At 36.3% G+C, this 25,891-nt stretch overlaps 1 protein-coding gene across 1 annotated transcript in view; it reads right to left on the minus strand.

Annotated features, from left to right (window-relative positions):
• Positions 1-1,935: 1,935 nt before the first annotated feature.
• The window catches only part of TACR1 (tachykinin receptor 1), a 162,123-nt gene continuing 138,167 nt past the window's right edge, over positions 1,936-25,891 (minus strand). The window contains exons 3-5 of the mRNA XM_051975487.1: positions 14,517-14,667; positions 13,482-13,678; positions 1,936-11,675 (exon numbers count right to left, since the gene is read on the minus strand). Of these exons, the coding sequence (XP_051831447.1) occupies positions 11,384-11,675; positions 13,482-13,678; positions 14,517-14,667 (640 nt within the window). The 3' untranslated portion in view covers positions 1,936-11,383. The remainder of the gene's footprint in view (positions 11,676-13,481; positions 13,679-14,516; positions 14,668-25,891) is intronic.

Genomic DNA, 25,891 nt, shown 5'->3' on the forward strand with positions numbered 1-25,891 from the left:
TACTAAAGAAAGGGATGAGCCTGAAGGCCTCGTAATGAGGATGTCCTAGTGAAGAAATGTATCAGTATTAATGTGAGAAACCTCTAATGTATGAAAAAGAGGAGGGAGTGAAAGGGACCAGGGGAAGAGTTCTCAAAAAGTCTAGGAGATAGAATGGGTCAGACCTGGGACCTGCAGGCCTGTCACATGATCTCTATTTCCACGTTCTGGTCCAGGTTGCATGAAGTCACATTATCTCCACACCTTGAGTTCTGTCAGGCAGAAAGGTCTCACCCTAAGTTTAAGCTTCAGGAAGTGATGTCACCCACAGGAAGCAGGCAACATTGCTGACCATTGGTCAATAATGGTTATTTTCTTTTTAGCCTGTCCAATGAAAAGACTTGGGTCTTTTCCAGTTTGACTAGATTTACTATTTCTGGCTCTCTAGGGCCAGGCACATGTTGGGAGATGGGAGCTGAAAGGCTCTATGTCTACTCAGATGTACTTGGGCCTCTTCTTGCAAGGAGGGAATAAATGTCTTCTCTCTGTATCTGAAGATGTCTCTGATTAGTTAATTTGGGTAAGGGAGTCTAGCACCCATCCCATACACCAAGTGGGAAAGAGTATCCTGATGGATAGGAAGTATCCTTGCTAATAAATTGTCATGTGGTTATGAGTTCACTGGACATGGATGTCCAAGTCTTTTTTTTTTTTTTTTTCTTTTTTCTTTTTAAGCATTAGTTAGTGGAGATACATGCTTGTTATATACCACCTTCCCAGACAACTTCTGAGTCTGGGACATGATTTGCTGTACTCTAAGGATGATTCCATACAAAGGGATATAAAAACTAATACTTCTTTTTTGTAGAGTGTTTTCCTTATGATCTTATGTTGTAAGTAGTACGTTTATTATACTCACCTTACACACAGGGAAACTGAGGCACAGAACAGTGATGGGACTCACCATGAGTCAGTCTGTTGGTGTCAAACCTGTGACTCAAACCCAGGTCTTCTAACTCCCAAGACTAGCCCCCTTTTATATTACACAATTTAATAAGAAATGAAGTGGGTGAATTAGATTTATTACTTGCATGGCATTGTATCTGAACTCTCCCAAGATATCTATGGGTTTTATTGACTAGACTTTTTCTTAAGGACCAATGTCTTAAACCAAAATCAATCTGATTCTGATTGGCCATTTGGGTCCTGATTAATTGATATTGAATGTAAATAGCAAAAAGTTTCTGCTTTGGCTAGAAACCCTGAGGGTCTTCCCCATCCCATATTCATTCATTTATTTAGATTTTTTTTGGACTAAGTGAAAGAGGAGATTCTTCGATCAAACTGAGACTTATTGAAGATTTTAGCTTAAAAAGGCCAAAATCTCCCATTTCATCTTCAGCTTTCCTGATTTATATCTTACTATTGGACCCATATGACTCTGGAGGGGAAAGTGAGGTAGATGACCTTGCACAGCCCTCCCTCACTCAAAGGCAATTCATTTGCATGGTATGGCATTACCTCCCTGATGTCAGGGTCCTCTTCAAGAATAAAAGACAAACAATAACCTCAGGTGGGTTAACTAATTCTCCTCCTTTTTCAACCTCTTTTCCTGTCTGAATCTCTGAAAGGATTGGAGAGTTCAGTCATACAGATGACAGAGTGATGACATAGAGGTGGGGACAACCTCGAAAAATATGGGATCTCTTTCCAGTCTTTTGTAAAACATCTGCAGCATGGATGCTGGGAAAGTTTCTTAAGATGTATTTCATCTAAGCTAACCTTTCCTCTTTGAGTAATGACTTATGGGTAATGACTTCCAATAGAAGCTAATCTTATAAACATTCATCCCAAGAGAGAAAGAATATTTTCTGTACCTGGCATCTTCTAGCTATCCAGAACTTACAGATAGACAGGCTGTTTTGGCTACTCCAGCAGTTGGAACACACTCCACACTCATGAAATATTCATTTATTTATGAAAATATGTTTAGCCTTAACAGGAAATAGAATCAACACTGTTCATTTTTTTTCTTTTAACATATACATTGCCACACTGAAAGGTTAAGGAAGTTCTCCAACAATATTTATAGAAATTGACAAGACCAACAAAGAAAGAGCACATCACAAAAGCCAGTTGGATATCACAATGGGCATATTCAAAAATATCACACATATTTCAATTCTTTTAGATTTGTAATTTCATCTGCCTTAATGCTCCCCTTATTGATACAGATTATATTTCCTTAAATTTTAGTACATAATCTTTGTGAGCTGCCTTAGCTGAAAAAAAAAAAAGCTTGTTTTTACTTCTGTACAAGTGTCTGTAAATATATCAGATTAATTTTCAAATGATAGGCACAGAATCTATCCTGGGTCCTTCTTGAAGTTTTCCCTCTTGGTGGCACATAGTAGAGCTTGTGTTCCACTGGCACTGCGATTCAAAACTCAAGATTAGCTCTGAGCTACAACAAGGCGTCCGAGAATGACTGAACTAATCGTTTGGCTTCAGTTAAGTTTTCAGTGTTCAGCAGCTGTGGCTGGAAGTGATCCTAATCATTCTTGTTCATAGCCTCAGACTATGAAACAGAAGGTGTCTTTATGTTAGTTAATACAATTCAAAGCAAATTTGCTTTCCCAGACAATTCCTTAATGAGCAAATGCAGAATCTTTTTCCATCTAGGATCTGGTTTGACTGAAAATTTTTGCAAACAACACATATTAGATTAGAGCTTGCAAAGCTTTTCACAAAAATAGGCTAAGCTAGAGGTTTCAGACATCGGTTGTTATAGCTGAAAAAAGACCATAAAGATCATATAGTCAAACATTCTCATTTTATAGTTGTAGAAGCTCTGTTCTAGAGATGGTAGATTTCACAATGTCACACCAACAAAGCTGGGAAAAAACCCAAATCTCTTAACTTCTTGTTTAGGTTTTTCAATTATACTTTCTTGTTTTCATCCTTTGAATGACTCAGGCTACAACTTCTATAGATTGTTGTTGCTGGGGCTCAGTAGCTGCTTTACCAAAATCTGACATATGAGAGGAATAAACTATTTTCAAGTTCTACCATCACTGCACAGGACAAGTTGCTGAACCCACCCATCTTATTTATGTTCAGCATCTTGGATGAAATCAGCTTTACCAGGACCATCTGTACACTAGCAATTAATCATTTCATCGAAAACTGAAGCAGTACAATTAAACTATCTCATGGTAGTATAGGGACCATCCAACCCTTAGAGATCCCAGGGGCAGCAGATATAGTTTATAGGCATCCTTCCTGTCATTATTAGCATTTTAATTAGGTATTATGGAAGCATGCCCAGTTCAGGAGACATTACATTTTCCACAGTCCTACACAAATCACTTCAGCTCTGGGAATATGCCCAGTACTTGAACCCACAGTGGAGAAAACACTCTGGGCAGTAAACATATCCTGGGGTTGGCTAAGTTGAAGTGAGTTCTCCTTAGCAAGGGGATTCTTAACCTTTTTTTTTTTTTTTAAATCTTTGACAGTCTGATTAAGTGTATAGACTGTTTCTCAGAATAATGTTTTTAAATATGCAAACAAGATCAGTTGATAAAGGAAACCAATGACTTAGGAAAAACAAAGATGTAATTTCTATCCTTGATATCAAGTTCATGGACTCCCTGAAATATATTTATAGATACCAAGGAGTCTTTAGAAGCCAAGTTAAGAAACTTACATTACTTAAACCAAGTCCCTTGCCTGAAGAATAGTCCTGATCTGTTTAGACCAAATGGCACAGGCCATTACATCCCCGAAATTTGTGAGAATGTTAAGACCAGAACAAGCTTTACAGAAAAGCTACCACTATTTAAACTTATCTAGAAATGACTAATTTCTTTTTTTTCTTTCTAAGAATACTTCAATAAAATCTGACCTAGCAAATCAAACATGACTTAGTTTCTTTTGAGTTAAACTATAGGAAACCTCTAAACCCAAGACATTGGTGAATCCAGTTAGGCCACAAAATTGAGAACAACTAAAGTGTATCATGGGTAAATGCTCTACTGTATTTTTGCCAGGATGGAGTACTGCCTTCACATTTAGACAAATGCATGAAGGGGCATTTTGTTGAAACACTTAAAGAGAAGGAAGGATGGTAACCAATGTAAGACTGGCCACAACCCTATCTCTGTTGGACAGAATTAGTTTAGCAAAAGAGTCAGAAGATGACCTAATAATTTTTGACTCGTGGAGAAGAACTCAGTTACAGCTGTGTGGGTAACTTAAGGATTTTTCCTTTATCAGGGTATTCTCTGCTGACAAGTGATCCCTGGGAAGATAGTTATAGGGAGAGGGATGCAGCATTTCTGATGGATATTGCAAAGTACCCTATGTTCTAAGTCTATGTTTACTATGCATCTCAGAATAGGGGGGCTGGTTCATTGAAATTGTAAGTCTGGGATGACACTTTAGGCTTCCTTCTGTAAGAGTGGTTGATCTAAGACTGTCATTCCTCCTGAGATATGTTTAAGAGTCCCAGGTTTTGCACTTCAGGGTTGGGAGTCATTTCAATTGTAACATTAGTGCAAAGTAGTGGTTTCCTGTGGCCAAGGGTATAATAAGGAAAGAAACAGACAAAACCAAAGGCTGATGTATGGTGGATCCAGGTTAGCCGGGGTCCAATGTAGATACATATGAACATGCATGTATACATATATCATACATAGACCATGTATATACACATATACATATGGTCTATGTATGATATATGTATACATGAATTTGTATATGTATATTTTTGTTGTGCAATTGTTTCAGTTGTATCCAACTCCTGGTGACCTCATTTGGGTTTTCTTGGCAAAAATACTAGAGTAGTTAGTCATTTCATTTCTTTGGCTCATTTTACAGAAAGGGAAACTGAAGCAAACAGGGTTAATTGGTTTGTCAAGGGACACACTAAATAAGTATCTGAAGCTGGACTTTCGGATTCTTGGTCTAGTGTTCTATACACATACACACATACATATGTGTATATATGCACACAAATGTACATACATGCTTATATGTATGTATGTTTGTGTGTTTATATATCAATCTGAATTACTTTGTACCAAGCTTACTGTCAAGGTGATTTGATATACAGGGAAGTTTTATTCCCTTTGCCTTGCTCTTATGTAATCCTACTTTCCTAAAAGACTTTGAGCTGAAACAAATTCTCAACCCTGACACTTTTTTTCTTAGAGGATGGAAAATGGGTTTAGAGATGGGAGTATTAATTAGAATCAAGTTTTGATATCCAAAAATAATTTTTGACAAAGATGAGAGAAAAATAAGAGAAGTGATTCATTCAAGGCTTTGGAGTGAAAACTATTTTTGGTATGCCAGGGATTCCTAACATCAAACCTAGAGCAAAACTATGATCCATTGATCTTTGTTCTTTTTTTTAATTGTGTAGTTAGTAAGGAGAAAAAGTTGCTTATTTGAAACAAGTTAGCTAACGTATAAAAACTGCAGGATAAAAAGATCTGCCTGGGTTTACATTCCTTCATCATGATCTTTCAGCATGTTATCAACTAACTCTTAGCAGTCACTGATATTATGTTACTAAATCACTTGCTGATTCCTGAAATCAAAGTATCATCTTTCCTCAGCTAACACACCTATAAACAAAATCCCAACATGAATTTTCTGTTTTCCTCTTGCTTCAGATATTAAGAGATATTGTATCTTTATTAATGATGCATCTTTGCAATAGGAGCTTGTTATACGAGGGCTTAAAGGAATCTCAGAAATTCATTTAGTTCACTGCATAACAAGATAGGAATTTTCTCTAAAACATCTTTGTAAGGGATCATCCAGTCTTCATGGAAAATCTCCCATGACAGAGACCTTATTGAGACAGTGTGGTACAGTGGGATGACCACTGAATTCAGTCAAAGTTTCCAGACTTGAATCTTGGCTCTGCTATCCACTCACCAGAATTCAAGTCACTTTACTTCTCTGTACTTCATTTTCCTCATATATAAGATTAAGAGTTGGACTACATAACCTCTGAGGTCCCTTCCTGTTCCAAACCTATGATCTTATTACTTTCCAAGGTAAATTAGTCTACTTTTGGACAGTTCTAATTATCAGGAGATTTTTTTCTTATTGAAATTTGCCTCTGCAATTGGTTGTCTCTATTCTTTAGGGCTAAAGTAACTAAATGTAATTCCATTTCAAATTTAGTTCACTTGGCTGTATCCCACTCTTAATATGAGACTACTGTTAGTTCTCTGTCACATATTGCTTCATTTCATGATTGGCTGAGAGTAGTAGTGAATATGGAGCTAGGAGACACAAATGATTTCCTTCTGGGGGAAGATTTAAGTAGGGAGTTGATGGCTTATTTTTCAGGTACTAATATTTACTTCTTAGAATTACAGAATCATCAAATTTTGGAACTGGAAGTAAGTTTAGAAATGATTTCTTCTAAACCTCTCATTTTATATTTGGGAGCCTAAGGCCAAATGACTTTCTTAAGGTCTTATAAGCTAGTAAGAGCTTATAATAGCTAACAATGACTTCATTATAGTGTTAACTCCTCACAATAGCCTAGGATTTTAAATACTCAAGTTATAGATGGGGCAATGGATGATCAAAAAGATTAAATGATTTACCCCAAATTATTCAATATAATAATTATTATTTGATCCCTCATCTTTGTATTCTAAATTCACAGTGCTTTCCATCAAGTCATAGACATTTTGTGGTGCTTTCTCACATATTTCCTTAACTTTAAGTTTTAAGCTCAGTGGGCAGGATTTTTGTTTGTTACTCTTTATGTGTGATCTGCATTATATAATAACCCAGGACAGAAGGCTGGAATCCTCAATGATTTCTTTCCTAATACATTTTAGAAAAGTATCCACTCTTTCTGTAGGCAGCCTGTAAAGAGTAACAGTGGTTTCAATCAATAAGAGGTAAAAAGTGAAAATGGAAGAGGAGAAAAGAGCATGAAGCAGATTGGCAATAAGTGCATTGATATCTCTCATATTCAGGGATTTCTATATTCTCCATATTCTCCAACAGCAAAATTAGATAAAAATCCTATTCCCAAATGGCACCTAACTCCTTGCAGCTTTCTGCCTTGGACTCCAACCTTTACAAAGATTAAGAACCTTGTAGAGCAGTATCCATGTTATAAGGCAAAGGAATGGGATTGCACAAATGAAAGGGCCTTTACTGATATTTTACTGAAAATTATATGTCATGTAAACATATATGTATACTTCAAGGCCAGGATTTGTGGAAAATGAGGAAATGAATAAGTACTTGAAGAATAATTGGTGGGAGGAGCTTTTATTCTAAAAGGTGGAGATGAAAAAGAAGCTCATAGTAGGCAAAAGGAAAGGATGGCCTGTGTGAGCAGATAGGAGATGGCATGTTGATTTCTGGGAAGAACTAGTGGTCTAGTTTGATTGAAATGTGGAATATATTTTGAGGGTGGTATGGAATGGGAGAAGGGGAATAATTTGAAACAACACGGGATGTGGTTGGCTCTGAATGCCAAAATGAAATAGGGAGCTGACTGTTGGTTATTTTTTGAATTTGTAAGCCTGGTACCTAGCACAGTCTTTTATATGTAGTAAATGCTTAGTTGTTAAATTGATTTGAATTATACATGAACCAAAATATTTCTTAACAGTATTGAGAATTCAGCTTAAGTTAAGCATTGATCTATTGTACAATTAACAAGAACTTACATGATATGAGAAATACTAGGCAGCTCAGGAGTAGGAGAAATTACAGTTATCCAGAGTTGACAACTGGCAAAATAGACTTAGCATGAAGTCAAACATAAAAATTCTGATTGCTTTTCCATATGACAGTCCTTGAAGCACTTGAAGATAGCTACCATGATCCTCTTTAAGTTTTACAACTGAGCTTCAGTCTGATTACTTTTCCAAATCAATATGTTTGCTCTAAATTCTTTTCCTTTTTATGCTGGCTCACCTTCTCCTTTCCTTTTCCTTTTGGACACATCTACCAATTTAACAACACTCTTCGCTTGGCCATTGCCATCCATATATGAAAATGAAACAATCTGGACACAGTTTGTCTAAGCTGTTTGGTAGGGACAGTGAGGCTGATCTTTTAATAATACATATCTGAAGGAAGAACCCTGGATTTGGCTAGATGCATCCCTAAAGGATAAATGAGTTAGAGCATTTCAAGGTGATGATACTAAAACCCTATGTTTCTGTTATTGTAGCTACTGGCCAAATCCTTTAAAAGTGGATTTGGGCTTTGGAGGTTTCATCCAAATTTCATTTGATTTATTTCATTCATTTGTTCTCTCTTCTCAATACCATTTCTAATGGACTAAGGCCCTATTTTTTCTTCCTGTTCCAATCTTCCATGATATATTTCTATTGCACAAATATATTATTCTAATTATCTCCCCTTCTTCATCCAGTGCCCCCCCCCCTTACTCCACCTTTTCACTCCAGTCCAGCATGTGAGCTAGCTATACTCAGATTTTGAGCTAAAAGTGATCTTAAAGATTTAATACAACTCCTTCACTTTATAGATATGAAAACTGAGGCATTGAGCAGTTAAGTGACTTCCTCAAGGTCACATAGATAATAATGGTAGAGCTGGGACATAAACTGTGATTCTGATTTCTAGTTTCATTTTTTTTTTTTTTTTGCTATACTATGCTGTTAACATGTCAGGGATATCGAAATCTACTAATGGCTCTAGGCCTCCTCAGAATACCCAAAACTAACATGCACCTATGTCCCTTTACCATTACCAATATAAACTGTGCATCCATTAGGTGAGCATCTAGAAAGAAATATTGCCATGTTACTTTTCCTGATTAGGGCTTCTTTGATCTTATTTCTAATATCTCCAGTATAAAATCCTAGGATGACTGCATTCTGGAGGGTCATATGCTGGAAACATAACATCTTTAACATAACACTCTTATGTAGACTATTTATCTCAAAAGAGTGGAACAATTTTATCATGAAAACCACCACAAACATCAGGAGATAGTCGTCAGATTGATGGAGCCAAAAGGCTAATTTCAAAGAGTTTCTGAACATAGGATGCTTCATTTGATACATCTCAGTGGCAAGCAGTATAAGCATCACTAGTATAGTCAATTGCTTTGTACATGTTTTGTCTTTCTCAGAAAGTCTTGGTAAGTGATGAAGTTCCACATGGATTCACATGCACACTTAATTCCCCAAGAAACACATAACTGGTTGGAGCAAGATCCAGGTAGATTTTTTCCTCTCCCTGGCTGATGATTAGGAGAGTCAGTGGGACCTTTGGCAGTGAGGGGAGAACCTGTTGCATGCTAGAATCAGGAGGTCTATGATGAAAGCTTGGTTTCCTGAAAGCTAACAGTAGCAAGAGATTGAGCTTTGTGAATGACATTTTTCATTGTAGAGATGACTATCAAGTCCCTGAAAGGGAAATGCAGTAGACAGCTTTGAGGATGAATTCAGCAAGCACATCTGATGTGCCTATTTACATGTGACTCCTGACAAGAGCCACTTCTCGAGAAAAGGAAAAACTAAGCTTTTTATTAATAAATGGATTTTCCCATATTTCTCTCTTCTTCTTGAGGGCTTCATTTCATATAATTCTTTTTTTTTTAAATGGCATAATTTTACTCATAGAATGCCGGAGCTATAAGGGACCATTGAACATGGAATGTCCACTGGAAAGGAACATGGAGATCAACTAGTTCCACATTTCTTTGTCCTTCATATTGATGAACAGAGTCAAGGCAAGGCAAGTCAAGGAAAAAATTGGGTTCATGATAATAGTGGGGTTGGAGCTCAGAATGCCAACAACCTTAAAAGACTCTAAGATGCTTACTATACTTCAAGTCATCTTTGTGCTTAGGTATCTAGTTTCATACTTCTAGTTCTTCCAAGTTATTGATCCCCAACCTCAATGAGAGGTCATCTGTACACTGTATTGTGCCATGTTGTACATTGACTTCTATATATGCTACACTCCTTCAGAAGTTGTCAAAGGATCCTTGAGCTCCTGGTTTTGATTCCTGGCATTTACTACTCTTCGTACTCTGGTTTACTAGATTATCTCTGTGTGACTGTTAAGTCTTGTTTTGACCCTACCTTTAATGATCTTCACCTGTGGGCCCTGAAATATTCCCTTCTAATTAAAAGGGGGGAGAGGGAATGGGGCCCACAGTAATCAGAGATATGTAATTTATCAAATATTTTTGGTCATGTGGGACCCTTCAATCCTAAAGTCATAAAATGTTAGAACTAGAAGGAAATTAGAAGATAAAATGTGGAATGTCAGATGTGGAATGTACCTTAGAATATAGAATATTCTGGACATGGAACAGAAAGTCAGTGCTGGAAAGGATCAGACAAGCCATTTAATCCCAACTCTCCTTTGTTGTAGAGGAATGGAAGCTGAATTCTAAAAAAGTGAAAAGATTTGCTTGAGGCTACACAATTTATCAGGTATTTGTGAATTGGTTGAGCCATTGAATCACAAAATCATGAGAACATTTAACTTAGAAAATACAATGTGAGACCTGGATTGGCTGTTATGGACCAACGAATTCAACTTCCTTTCATTTCACAAAGAAGGAAACTGAGCCCCAGAGAAAAGAGGCCTAAATGATTTGCCTGAGCTTAGTCATTTTGTGGTAAAGTCTGGTTTCTCGTCTCCCAGATCCTGAAAGATGTGCGATTATATTTATGGATCAATTCTGTTAAAACTGACTTGAGGGCCATAACCCAGAAAAGGCATCATGGAAGAATCTGATGATGTTACCTCCATGCCAGCTGAATTTGTTGAATTGATGGGATATTAGAGTCTTCTTGTACACATTCACCTTCTCCAACATTAAAATCATTGTTTATAATGTCTAAAATGTTTCTTTTCCACATTACCTCTTTGAATAAAGAGCAGCATCGAATCAGCTCTCATCTAGAGGGGGGACAATTTCACATGATAATTAAGGTAATTAAGGCTGAACATAAAGGAGAGGTTCATCATCTCTCCTGCCTATTGATATTTTCTTCAGTGCTTATTCATTAATGTCTATATAGAATCTTACATCTGCAAGGGATGTTAGAAAATGGGTCATCCAATCTTATTGAATGGGGCAGAGAACTAAAACTCACAGAAATGCCATGTAACTGGCATAATGGATGAATGAGAACCAGGTTCCCAAATCCATTCATCTTTTACTTTCTCACACTATTACTTTCCATAGGCCCCACCGTGGGGAATGTCTGATGCCCTCCAGATCATGAAGATTATGCCTGTCTGAAATGAAATAAAAAAAAATGATGGTGACATGGGTGCACTTTGGTGAATGTGCTCATGAAGGCCTGGGGTGAAAGTGGAAGGCAGCAATTTTTGGTTAGCTGCCCCATTAGGTATGGATTTAGGAGAGAGTGTTGGAGTAGCAGCTGAAACTTTCAGACATGGTCTTGGAATTACTTCGTGAGGAACCATTGGAAGTGAGGTCTAGGGATAGGCGTTTGGCCTTAGATCCATTTTCCAGCTCATCCTCAGTGACCCCAACAACTGAAGAGACGGTGGTCTCAATTCTGTTGACCTTATACATGCTGCCTTGGGTTTGAAGGTAGCGGGTAGACTTCATTTCAAGACCCTCATATTCTGTAGCATTGATGAATGGACAGCATCGGAAGGCATGTTTAAAGCCAATGCGAAATCTGTCAAGGCAATAAACCCAATTCAATTAAACAAATATTCATGAAGCATCCATTATAACAAAGACTTCAAATTTTCTCCATACAAAAACAAAAAAAAAATGTCTTATCCCTCAAAGAGTTTGCATTCTACTGTGGGCTATATTATTATATACAACATTATACAAAGAAAATACAATAATACCGAGTAATTTTAAGAGAGGAATAATTCTAATAATTGGATGGGGTGGGTCAGAAAAGGCCACCTGAGTCATTCTTTGGAGGAAGATAGGGGTTCTCTCAATAGAAAAGGAAGAAGAAATTTATTGCAAATGGGGGAATCACTCATCCAAGGCATTGACGTAGGATTTGTAGCAACATGTCTGGAGAACAATGCTGGGTCAGTTTAACTAGAACAGATAGTACAAGAAGGAAGTAATGTGAAAAAAAATGAATGAAAGCCAGATTGTGGAAAATTTTGAGTGCCTGGTTAAAAAAAAATATTTTTTATCTTAGAGGCAATAAGAATTAGTTGAAAAATATTGAGTTGGGTGGGTACCATGGTCAGATAATAAGCAGAATGGTCACCCCAAAGCTGTCATTTTGATTTTATGATCTCATGAGCTTTGTTTAGATGACCTCTAAAATGTATTGCCACATTATTCCTAGCTTACCTTCCCCTGAGTTTTAATAATATGTATATCTACTAATTATTTTGCACTTCATCACATACCTCTACTATCCATGTTTATTGTTATCTTGGAGGCAACATCATCTAGTAGAAAGTGCATTCTCATTTAAGAGTCAAAGGATCTGGATTTGAAGCCTAGTTCTAGCACTCACCAAATGAGTCACTTGGGGAAGTTCTGATACATGTATCTCAGATTATACTCAGAGGATTTCAAATTGGAAAGTGGATTGGAAATCATCCAAACTAGCCCTTTTCCAGGTAAGGACACTGAAGCCCAGGGTGTCACCCAGACAGTTGGAATTTAAAAGTTTATCCCCTGATTCCAAATACATGTACTACTAAATGATGACATCCCTCATCCTAAGTTTATTGTGAGTAGGGACTGGACCATTCTTTATGCTTTATCCTTGACATAGTATCTGGCATACTGGATTCACTTAGTAAATATTTATCAATTGACCTCTCTGTCAGCTATTTTGAGTTAGGTAGCATATCTCATTATTTCCTATTTGCTTCACAATGTCCACACAAAATAGATACTCAACATTTGTTGGTTTATCAGCTGATCTTCAGCATAAGAAATAGGTTTGAAAATCAAGTTGATTAGAGAATATTATTGTTCAGTCATTTTTCAGTTGTTCCTGGCTCTTTTCTTTCCTGAATGAAATTGAAATATTTGAAGAGAGCCTCCTAAGTCTTCCTAAGTCTTCTCTTCATCATCATGTCCCTCTATGTCTTCTCTTCTCCAGGTTAAACAGCCCAGGACTCTAACTCCCAGTCCAGTGTTCCTCTGTACTGTTTTAGACCTTCAAGATGACATTTTATATCCTTGTTCCAATTAATGAAAGGAAGTCCAGCGGCACATGGAAGAAGCACCAATCAAGGCAGAAAAACAATGAAAAGAAGAGCAAAAAAAAGGAAATCTGAAAAATGAGAAAGCAGAAGCAAACAGGAGAGAGAGAGAAAGGAGAGGTGGGAAAGGCAAGTATAGTAGAGATGAAACAGCACAAGAGGTTGAAGATTCTGCTGATTTTGAATCTGCTGATTCTTTATTCTTCTTTTACTCCCCCTTACATAGGATCCAAATGGAGTAGCACAGGAGGGTGGAGAGGAGTAACATGGAATTCAGAGCTCTTTACCTGTCATTGAGGCAGCAGTAGATGATGGGGTTGTACATTGTAGAGCTCATGGCTAGCCACATGATGGCCAGGTAGACTTGTTGAATAAACTTCTCCATATAAAGTTCCGGATTAATGTAGGGCAGGAGAAAGAAGATGTGGAAGGGTAGCCAGCAGATGGCGAATGTGCAGACCACCACAATCATCATCTTGACCACCTGTCAAGAATACAACCACGCACAAAGTTATTGTGGGAAATCTCCCTCTCCCTACTATTGTCTCTTTTCTTATCTATCTTCCACTGATCCCATGTAGGCTCCTACATGATCTAATGATGAGAGCTGACTTTGTAAACTTTTGCCATGTTTCTCACATAGACATATTCTTTCCTTAACCTAATTCAAGCTTCACATCTCATCCCTTCTCTCTTCTTCCTCAATCCCATGGCACCTCATTTCCACAGTGATTTTCCTAAAGAGCAGGTCTGATCATATTACTGAATAATCTTCACTGGCTCTCTATTACCTCCACAATCAATAGAAAGTCCTTTGTTAGGTACTTAAAATTCTGTTAAGTTGCCAAGGCCCTTTCCTAACTTTCTACACAATACATCTCAAAATTTAGAACCAACCTATACTAGATGGACTGTTGTTCCTTCCATATAACCTGCCATTTTGTATCTTTGTAATATCAGTTTTATACATCTAAAATTCTATCCTTTCCAGTTTCTGATCTTTAGAACACCTGGCTTCTTCTAAGACCCAGATCAAACTGCACCTTTCTCAGACTACCCAACTATTAAGGTCATCTCCTCTAAATTTATTTTCCATCTAGTCAACATTTAATTTGTATATATTTATTTCAATATGTTGTCTTCTTCATTATAATGCAAGCATTTGAGGGCAAGGATTGCTTTTTGTTCTTTGGATTCTTGGTACTTGACAAAATGGCTGGTACATAAGAAAGCATTTGGTTAATGCTCATTGATTGATTGATTGATTCTTAGCTTCCTGGGCTAACCCCAGAGGGGCTTTGTTTGAGATCATAAGAACTTACCTTACGCTTGGCAGATACTTGCTCATGATAGCGGTCAGAGGAATCCCCAGGAATCTCACTTGCCCAGAGGGTGATCCCCACCATGGTGTATGCATAACCAATCACCAACAGAGGGAGGAAGTAGATCAACACAGTCACACAAATGTGGTACCTGCAGTGAAGCAGATGGTAATTTTCATGAAACGGTAGCTTGGGAAATTTGAGAGGAAAGGATGAAGGCCACAGGCTGAGAATTGGAGACTTCTTTCCTGAAAATTTATTATTTCTTAATAGGCTTGGGTTTTCAAGGCAAGATCTAGGCAGGTTGATAGTATCCGTGGCGCAGTACAAGTCATTTAGGTAGCTGTTACCAGGTAACAGGTGAGATGCTGGTTTGGTTCAACTCAACAAATCAATAGGTTTTTTCTTCCTTCCGTGGAAAATTGAACACAGTTTAATGAAGCTACTAAGCTCATTAACTACTAACTCTAGTAACTAACTAACTTCGCCTACTAACTCCTCATTAAAGGCAATTTCCAATACTATACTTTGACCACTTTGACTAACCCTTAGTGCTAACCCACACCAGGACAAAACCTAGAGTCCTATGATGTCTAACCATAGTAGAGAAATAATCCTGTTTAAAATTAATTTTTTACAAGGACATAGGGGGGAAATGGTACAGGAATAAGTATAAGCTGCTAACTTCACTTTTGCCACAAACTCTACTTTTATTTTTTATTATAGCTTTTTATATACAAAAGATATGCATGGGTAATTTTTCAACACTTACTCTTGAAAAACCTTCTGTTCCAACTTTTCCCTTCCTTCCCCCCACCCTCTCCTCTACGTGTCAGGTATTCCCATACATGTTAAATATGTTAAAGTATATGTTAAATACAATATATGTATACGTATTTATAGTTATCTTGTTGCACAGGAAAGATCAGATTTAGAAAGAAGGTAAAAATAACCTGAGAAGAAAAAAAGAAAAATGCAAGCAAACAGTAACAGAAAGAAACTCTACTTTTGGTTTTCCTTTTTCTCCTAGAAAAACCCCTATCTCTTCTCATCTTCACTGTTTCAGATTACGATGAAGCCTTTAGACTCAGTCTCTCTTTACCGCCTCTTACTAAGCCAACCCTGGTATGGACCTTGCTGGGTTTTCTTTTAATGTTAAATCAAATTTGTTTATGTCGAGACTCCTTCACCCTGGTGCGCTGGTTTCTCTCTTTAAAGAAAGATGTTTAGATGATCCCTGGGAAAGCTGTAATTGTATTTTGTATACTTCTATGCCTATCCTAACACCAATATTTAAAAAACATTTTTCCTTTTTCAGTTCAGAGGGAAAAATCATTTTATGTGTTTGTGCTCTGAGTTATATAAAATTTGTGTTCCAGTCCATGATAATTTTTTTAATTCAGGAAAAAAAGTTATTTTAGTAACTACATTTCATTCTCAATTAACTGTACTTCCCATTTCCCCTATACAAGCATGCACGTGCATGGTTGTGCATGCACATACACACATTTTCCTTCTAAAAGACTCACTTATTTGATGTCTTACAATTGCTAAACATTTTAAGGCTTACTCTAAATATATAAAAACATATTATTATGATTATCATCATCAACAATATTTGACATTTATATAACATTTTATAAAATTTACAGAACACTTTACATAAATGATCTCATTTGATCTATCTAGTAATTTTATGAGGTAGATGCTATATTATCCCCACTTTGCAGATAAGAAAAGTGAGCTCAGAGAACTTAAATGATTTTCCCAGAACCATAAGTTAATAAATGCACTATATGAATTGGAATTTGAAGACAGGTCTTTCTGAGTTGAAGTTCATAATGCTTGCCACTATGCGAGGGTTCTGCAAAGTAGATTGTCCAAACTGGATCCAAATTTTAATGAAATGCTAATAGAATTCTACAAATCATTTCAGTCTCATGTGAAATCTTTCCTCTCCCAGGTTTTATCCCCTGCAGCTCTAACCAGAATTAATCACTTTTCTTACTAATGGCAAAGAGTACTCACTGACTATATTATCCATATTGTTCCTTGATAATGATACATCCACCACTTCCTTACATGCTTTCCTATTATATTTTCTGATTGGAATGCACAACTTCATAGGCCCAGTCTTGCCAGCTTTCAGGGAATTGAGTCGAGGTGAGAGTTTATACAAAAAAGACCTTGGGGTTTAAAGGAGCACAAGTTAAACATGAACCAACAGTATCATATAGCAGCCAAAAAAAGATAATAGGATCTCTTTGAGGAGAAAGGAAATAGCATTAAGAAAAGTGGAGAGCCTTACTCATTTTTATTACTGTTGTTCAGTTGTGTCTGTCTCTTTGTGACCCCATCTGAGGTTTTCTTGGCAACAATACTGGAATGTTTTGACATTTTTTTCTCCAGCTCATTTTATAGGTGAGGAAACTGAGGCAAGGAGGATAAAATGACTTGCCTAGGATCATATAGCTAGTAAATATCTGAGGCTAGATTTGAATTTAAGTCTTCTTTTAAGTCTAGTGTTCTATCCATTGCATCATCTAATAACCTCCCTCAACCATTTTAGACACTTAATAAATGGTTGTTCAATTGATTAGAGAATATTTACAATGTGCTGAATGATAATTCTTTTGTATTCTGCCTGAATCAGACACATTTGGAATATTATGTTTTTGAGGGCTTTAATAAGTTTGAATGTCTCAAAGTCAGTGACTAGCACAATTTGGGAACTTGAAGCTATGTCCAAGAAGCATCAATTTAAAAAACTGTAGATGCTTAAGTTAGAGACAAAGAAATGTATGTGTGTTTATGTGTGTATGCATATGTGTATGTGTATATTTGTGTGTGTGTATAAGTGTACATACACAAGGAGATGTAGGTTGTGATAACTTTCTGCAAATATCTGGAGGAAAGTCATGTAGAAAAGAGATGTGATTGATTTTGTTTGACTTCAGAAGGAAAAGCTAAGGACAATGTATATGAATGAAATGCAGGCAGAAAAATTTCCTCCCGATTATAATTGTCCAGAAATGGAGTAAGATGCCTTGAGAGATAGCCAATTTGTTATTCCTGGAAGTTCTTTAACTGAAGGATGGATGTACATCTAAGCCTATATATAAAGCATTAGTTTAAGCATTGGGGGAGATTCAAACCTGAGCTTCCTGCTAACCTATTTTATTCTTATCATTTTTCTTGGTGATGTTGTTATGCACAATTGTTAAAGCATGCTTCCATTTTCACATCCAGTTGAGAGGTAATCCTGGGATCTCCAATGTTATGCCAAATCTGAGCTCTGTCAGGTACTCATTATCAAGAGAAGTGAAAATTAATAATTTTGGAACCTCTGACAAGTGGTGCTGAAAAAGCCTCTGAAGTCAATCTCATAAATTGTGATGTGAAAATAATATAAAAAATCATGAAAATAAAGTCAGGTTAGCAGGGAGATAATTAGCTATCATAGTAGCTCTCAGATCTGGGAGCCACTAACAATGGTAGTCTGGTAGCTTCCTGGTTTAGTATACTACTCTCGATAATCAGGTACAAAGTTCAATTGTTGCCTCTAACTTTGGGCAGTTGTTAAATTGTCCCTACTCTCTAAAATTATGTCTCTGGCTTCAAATCAGGTCTATTATATCCATCCTCAGAGGACTGGTGTAGCTACATATGGAGAAACACATGAAGTCTGGCAAATAAGGGATGATTTATTTTCACACCAGTAGCTAATACATTTGTCTAAAAAAGTAGAATGGAGTCAATGAACCAACAAATATTTATCAAGTACTTATTCTGGGCCAAGTACCAGCTTTGAGCACTGAAGATGCAAAAAAAATGAAAAAACACAGTTCTTGTCCTTAAGAAACTAGAAATTTACTGGAATTAATGGTCATAGATTTAGAGAAAAAAATGACATGAACGCATCTAATACAATCTCCTCAATTTTCACTTAGCTGGTAAAGTAAATACCTCCAATACTCATTGTGTCATTCTAGACAAGTCACTTAATTTCTCTCAGCTTCAGTTTCTTCATCTGTAAAAAGAACATAATAACAGCATTTGCCTCACATAATTGTAGTGAGAATCAAATGACATAAAATATATAAAACACATTGGAAACCTCAAAGAACTATAAAAGCACCATAAAAATAATTGATTTTATTATTGGTAAGGAAACTAAGACCTTAGGTCACATTGGCACTGTTTCAAAGGAAGGATATGACCCCATATGTTCTGACCCCAGAGTCCATGTTCTCTTTATTATATCATACTAGGTAAAGTCATGGAAGAGTGGGAATGCCACATTAATTAGGGAAATCATACACCAAAGAAATCATAGCTCTTTGGGGGGATGATATGTGACTAAAATGATCAGAAGAGTAATAATAGAAATAATAATAAAATTATATATTAAAGTAGAAGTCACATGTGAATTTGAGGTTGTTTCTTGTCCCTCTTCATTTTAAGTCATCAAGAGAATACCATATTATGCTTTCTTAAATACAATAGAAACAAATTTACTGTAGGAAGAGAAGTAGTGTTGATGTCAATTTATTAACAAGCATTGTCTAAATGCCTACTCTGTACAAGATACTGTAATAGATACAGGATCCATAAATAAAGTTCCTCCTCTCAATGAGCCTTCACTTAAATAGGAGTTTACATTCTAATTATATAGTAAGAACTAGTTAAGTGTAACATCCCCAAGGGCTCTCAATAGCAGAATTTTTCTTATATTATTCTTACTTCCTTTATTAAAGCAGTTTGAAATCTCTTCTCTCCCTAGTAATATTATGTTAGCCTGGTTCAAATACAAGATGGACTTATGTATTAATAGTTAGATAATTCTCCAGTGGAGGATTCCAGTGATATGTGTTTTGCTTTGTGTTGTTTAATGTTTTTATCAGTGACTAAATCACTGATATCCATAATATGATTATCAAATTTCCAGATGACATAAGGCTGGTAGAGATAGTTAATACACTGAGAGACAGCATCAGGATTCAAAAAGACCTTGACAATCTAGAGCATTTAGACATTAAGCTTCTTGAGGGCAGGATCCCTACCATTTTTCACGTTGTATCCCTATGACTTTAATGCAAGTATTTAGTAAATTCTTGTTCACAGAATTGTAGAATTCCACTCCTGGTCCATTAATTAATTTATACATAATCATTATGGGATCATCCACTTTTTGCTTTATTACTTCCTCAAGTAGCTCATTTTAGTTTTGGAGGAAGCAGCTGCCTTATGAAGCCAGGATATGAAAGTCATTCAACCTGTAAACCAGTGGTTCTCAAAGTATGGTCTAGAGAATCCTGGGGATCTCTGAAATCCTTTTAGAGGGTCTACAAATTCAAAAATAGTTTTTATTTCCAATATGGTAAGTGCCTATAAATATAATCCAGATAAACAAAAATGCTTTGGAGAGATCCTCAATAATTTTTAATAGGATAAAGATACTGAAAACAAAAGTTTGAGAACCACTGCAAAGTAAACATTGAGAATTGGAACCCTCATCCCAATGTTAGAGCCAACATGTTGGATGATAGAATCAGAATTGTCTAACTGTCAGAAAGATTTTCCTTATGTGAAATCTAAATTTCTCTTTTTGCCTCTTTCATCCACTGATCCTAGCTCTGCCCTTAGGAAGCAACTAGAACAAATCTAATATCTTCTCTTGGTGCCAGACTATCAAAATCATCATGTGTGTTCTTCTTTTCCTTCTTCCCAAGGGAAGTCTTCGGACTGAATAATTTGTTCCTTTACTTAATCTTCATATGAATCACTGGACCCTACCATTTGATTGCTCTTTTGGGAATGTCCATAATTTTATTATTCTGTTCTTCCTAAAATTCTGCATTGGGAAATCTCTGGATGTGATCTGACCAAGGTAGAGAATAATGAGATTATTATCACTATTAGTCCTGGACCTATAATTCTCTTAATACAATTTAAGATTACCTTATCTATTTTGTTTGCCATGTCATGCTATTGACTCACACTAAAGTCGCAGTCCATAAACAAATTGTTGTCTAGCCCTCTGGAGAAGCTGTTCAGTTGAAGCTAGATTTGAAATGTTACATTTATCTCTATGAAAGTTCATCTTAATTTATCCCAATGTTTTAGCCTGCCAGGATCTTTTTTGACTCTTAGTTGTCCTCCAATGTTCAGTTATTTTTCCAGACTTGTGGCCTCTATATACTTGATAAATGTGCCCATTGGGGCAGGTTGGTGGTACAGTGGATACAGCACCAGCCCTGAACTCAGGAGGACCTGAGTTCAAATCTGGCCTCAGACACAACATTGCCTAGCTGTGTGACCCTGGGCAAGTCACTTAACCCCAATTGCCTCAACAAAAGAAAAGAGAAAACATGCCCATGTCTTCAATCCTTGATACAAATGTTGAACAGCATAGAGTCAAGCTGAGATCGTTGGGGTATTTTACTGGAGAATTCTTCAAATGGTCGAGTGGAAAAATCTCTACATTTGGAATCACAAGACCCTACTGCACTACTCTCTACCTTAGTTTCTTTAGTTATAGTTGATCCCTCTAAACCTAAGTTTCTTTATTTTAAAGTAAAAAAGCTGGACCTGATGACCTCTCAGGTTCCTTCCAGTTTTAAATATATGATCCCATAACCCTAACTTTGGCACTGACCTATTATTGCTAAATTTTTGTGTCCAATCATTCAAAAAGCTCCAGATTGACTTTGCTGAACTATCATCTGTACATTCTTTTGTATTTTCCACAAGAAAAACAGAGAGTTTACCAAAAGCTTTGCTAAAATCTGGGCAAACCATATCTATAACGTCTCCCTGATCCACTTAATTAAACTGATTTAAAAACTCAAAGCATCAATTTACCCTTGTACTCAGCTTCCTTGTGTACAAATGTGAAATTTCACAGGCAGCTCTGGTTGCTATTGTCAAGACAAAACAGGAAAAAGTCCTGAGAAGTATGACTAAAATGATTAAGGGGTGAAACAGCTGTCTTATGGAGCTAAGCTACAAAAATCATTCAGCTTGGAAACATGAAGACTGGAAATCTTTGTCTCAAGGGAGACCAGAGAACCATTATATTAGATGATAGAGTCAGGATTTTGAAACATCTCAAAAAATTGGAACAACTAGTCAAAACCAATACAATGAAATGTTCCAGGGAGGAAGGTAAGGAATGACACTTGGGTTAAACAAAAAACAACAGCACTACTACATGGGTGCAGGTTGTGATAGAGCTTGAGGAGAATATATTTTAAAAAGCAGACAAACAAATTTTATGTGAAAAAACTCAGGAAATTCCAGAGTAAGCTGGACTATATCAACATTGAATTTTTTCCCCACTATAAGAGTCTTTGATTCTGCCTTTTGCAAAGATGATTTTAGTAGTTATGTGAAAGGTGGACTGGAAAGCAGAGAGACTGGAGGCAATGAGGGAGAACAGTTAGAGGACTCTTAGAATAGAGGGATGGAGAGTGAATGAGTGGCAATACTAGAATTCAGAAGGAAGGTGTATCTTACCACTCAATCTTTGCATTCTCTTCAGTGCTCTCACACTCTCAGTAAGCAGCTGATGTGGCTTGGCACCGGAACAGAATAGGTGTGCTGAATATTGAATCTGTGGCTCTAAATCCTCTCCTCTCCTATTCCTTTAATGCTCTAATGCTCACTAATCTAGGGATTTGCTTTTTATTACTCCTCTGTCACCTCATTGTTCAAGAATCAGAAATTCCACTTTCTGAAATGCCCTCAGCATTAAGGCAAAACTGGAAGGCTTATCAATGGAAGAACTTTCTGAGAACTGCCAATCTGTAAAATCAAATGGGTATCAAAAAACCTGGGACAGGGGTTTTTCAAACTCTTTCCCCTGACTAGGAAAAAGAATAGAATGATTGATAGAACCCCCCTCCCCCAAACAACATGAAGGTGCCTTCCTAGTAGATCATTCTTATTACCCTACTTCAAATATTTCTTTCTAAATTTTACATTTGGACTTTTCTTAGTCTGACCTCTGGTACCAGTCAGTCAGTCAGGAATCACTTATTAAGGGTCACTGTATGCTACACACTATATTGGTGCTGTGTATAAAAGAACAAAAATGAGATATTTTCTGCCTTCAAGGAATTTACATTCTATAGCAGGAGACAGCCTATAAATATTTAAATATGTACAAAGGAATTTTGAGGGAGTTGGATGGGAGGAGGGGAGGCACTTACACCTGAGATGATTGGAAAAGGCCTCTTGTAAAATGTAAGCTTTGAAAGAAACTAGAGATTCTAAGAGGCAGAGGTAAGGAATGCAAATTCAGAAAACTATTTATCATGTTGTAAAATGGCCCTGATACATGGTTACACATAAAGTAATGATAGTTGATTTTAGCTCTTAGGAATGTTTTACAAGACAATTAATGTTTCTATAGGCAAAGATTAGGATTTTGGTTAGGATGAGAGAATGTCAGGCCTAGGAAATAGCAAATGCATTATAGTCTACTTTTAAAAATTATGGAGAACTCCTGGGTCATGTGAACCAAAAGATATGATTTGGCAGTTTAAAGATCATTGACAATGATCAATGATAATGATTGTTTTGGGACAATGATAAGATTGGAAGCCAGATTACAAGTAATTAAAAAACAAGTGAGATGAGAGAAAGTGAAGATACCTATTATAACCTTCTAAAGGAATTTTAATTACAAAGGGAAAAAGAAATATAGTATTATAGTTAATAGGATGTAAGAATCGAAGGGATTTTTTTGAGAATGGAGAGATATGAGCATGTTTGTAGAGTGTAGGGATGGAGACAGTAGACAGAGGGAAACTACAGATAAGGGATAGAATGGGGAAGCAAGAGCAGACAGACTGTTGGAAGAGATGGGATAGAATGGGATCACTTTTGCAGGTAGAGGGGTTGACCTTAGTAAGGAGTAAGACTACCTCTTTGTATGAGACAGGAATAAGCATATGAGGCAAAATTCTCACCTGTGAAAATGGGGAGAGAATAGTCATGAGAAGTTTGAGGAGGTATAAAAAGTCATGGAAGGGTGGAGGATAGTGAACTGACAAATAAGGCATAATAGGATTGCCAAATAGCAAACAGGTTGTGAAATATACATCTATTGTGGATCCAGTTAGTACAGTTACATGATTTTCTCCACTCTTTGCATGATGAAATGAAGGTGACAGATGGTAGAAATAATCCAAGAGTCAGGTTTGGTTGGGTACAATCAGAAATATGATTAGGGGCAATAGGGATGTAAGAGAAGATGGTGTAGAGTTGAATTATGTTACCAAGGGATCAAGATGAGGAAAAGAGTAGCGAGAGGCTAGTAAAGAGAACTGAGAATATTGAACTAAATTGTTGAAGGATTAGAAGTCACAATGTGGATGAAGACTACGTGGTAAGGGAAGGCAGAGGGAAATATGGAAAACCAATAGATTGTCAAATAAGGGAATTATCGAATTTTTGGACATAGAAATGGTGAATTTGTAGGTGGTGGCAAGATCAAGGGTATGACCATTGTGGGTGGTTGAGGGAGAGTTGAGGAGTATATCATGGAAGTAAGTTGAGGAATTGAGTGGTTAGGATGTTTGAGAGACGGTCAATATGTGTGCTGGAGTGTTCTATTATGATGATAGGAATAGGAGAAAAGAGAAAAATTGTTCATTAGAATATTGAACTCATTGAGGGAAGGAAGAAGAATGATTTGGAGGCCTCTAAAAAAGCTACTAGGATTTTTATTTGTTGGTAAAAATGGATTAACTGAACCTCTAAGAAAGAGATTATTGAGTGATGAAGATAGGGAAAAAAACCTGGAAGTGGTAATAGGGAACAAGAAGTATTCCAGCATTCCCACCTTGACTAATGAGGTGAGGTGAATGAATGAAAATGTAGTCAGTATAGGAAAGGGTAGCCAGGGACTGTGTCATTAGGAAGGAGCCATCAGAATTCTATCAGGGAAAGAGATAAAAGATGAAGGAAAATACTTTAGAAAACTTGAATCTATGGTTATCTTTGAAACACATATTCAAGGGCCAATTCTGTCATCCCATTTCTATTAGCCTTGAGGAAAAAAAAATCTATTCAGGCAATAAATACTATTCAGGCAAGCACCTTTGACATAAGTATCAGCATCAGAAGGAGCAGAGCTCACCTTTTTTATATACAGGTCAGTTCAATTAACACTTTAACCTATAACATTTATTTAAAATGTTAGAGACCAAAAGAAATTGGATATAATATTTTAAGAAAATGAGGGCACAAACTCAATTATATTAGCACCTAGAAGTGACAAGAGATCACTTCTAAAATAAGATTAGGCAATACATTTGGCAAAATTATACTACACTTTTATGATGATATATAAAAGACATTGGAAAGGAATCAGAAAGAATTATAGAATCTCAGAGTAGGAAGAGATCCACAGATATTATCTAATTCACTATAAATAAATCCCCCTCTACAACATCCTGTATAAGTGTTTATGTATCCTTTGACCAAAGATCTCTAGTGGTAAGAAACTCATTACCTAATAAAGAGTGTTTATGTATCCTTTGACCAAAGATCTCTAGTGGTAAGGAACTCATTACCTAATAAAGAGTGTTTTTCCCCTCCCTTCCAGATTATGGAAATTTCATTTGTTAGGAATTTATTATTTATATTAAGTCACTGAAACTATAATTTTGAAACTATATTCTAATAGGCCTTTTAACCTACTCTCTCCAGAGTCTTCTGTTCACCTCATCTGTAGTCTAAGGGTTCCAGTATAATTTTTTTAATCTCTTTTATCTCCAATTGAATTGAGAGAGAAACATAAGGTTATTTATTTTCTCTCTTTTTAACAGAAATTCTTAACTTGGGAGTTCATGTATTTTTTAAAAAAATTTAATAACTATATTTTAATATAGTTGGTTTCCTTTGAAATCCTACGTATTTTGTTTTATGTAATTTAAAATATCTTTCCTAGAATGGCTCCATAGGCTTTACTTGCCTGTAAAAAGAGACCATTATCCAAAAAAAGATTAAGAACCCATGCTTTGAAACTAGGCATTGACCAATACTTAACATCTTATACCCAGATGAGATCAAATGGCTTCATAATTTATACATAAAGAGTGATACGATAAGCAAATGACGATAACAAGAGATAGTCTACCTCTGAGATCTGTGGAGAAGGAAAGAATTTATGACCAAAGAAGAACTAGAGAACATTATGAAATGCAAAATGGATAATTCTGATTATATTAAATTAAAATGTTTTTGTACAAACAAAACTAGTGCACCAAGATTAGAAGAAAAGCAGAAAACTGGCAGAAAATTTTATATTCAAGGATTCTGATAAGGCCTCATATTTAAAACATAGAGAATTGATTCAAGTTTAT

Source organism: Antechinus flavipes, chromosome 2 (assembly GCF_016432865.1).
Source record: "Antechinus flavipes isolate AdamAnt ecotype Samford, QLD, Australia chromosome 2, AdamAnt_v2, whole genome shotgun sequence".
NCBI lineage: Eukaryota > Metazoa > Chordata > Mammalia > Dasyuromorphia > Dasyuridae > Antechinus > Antechinus flavipes.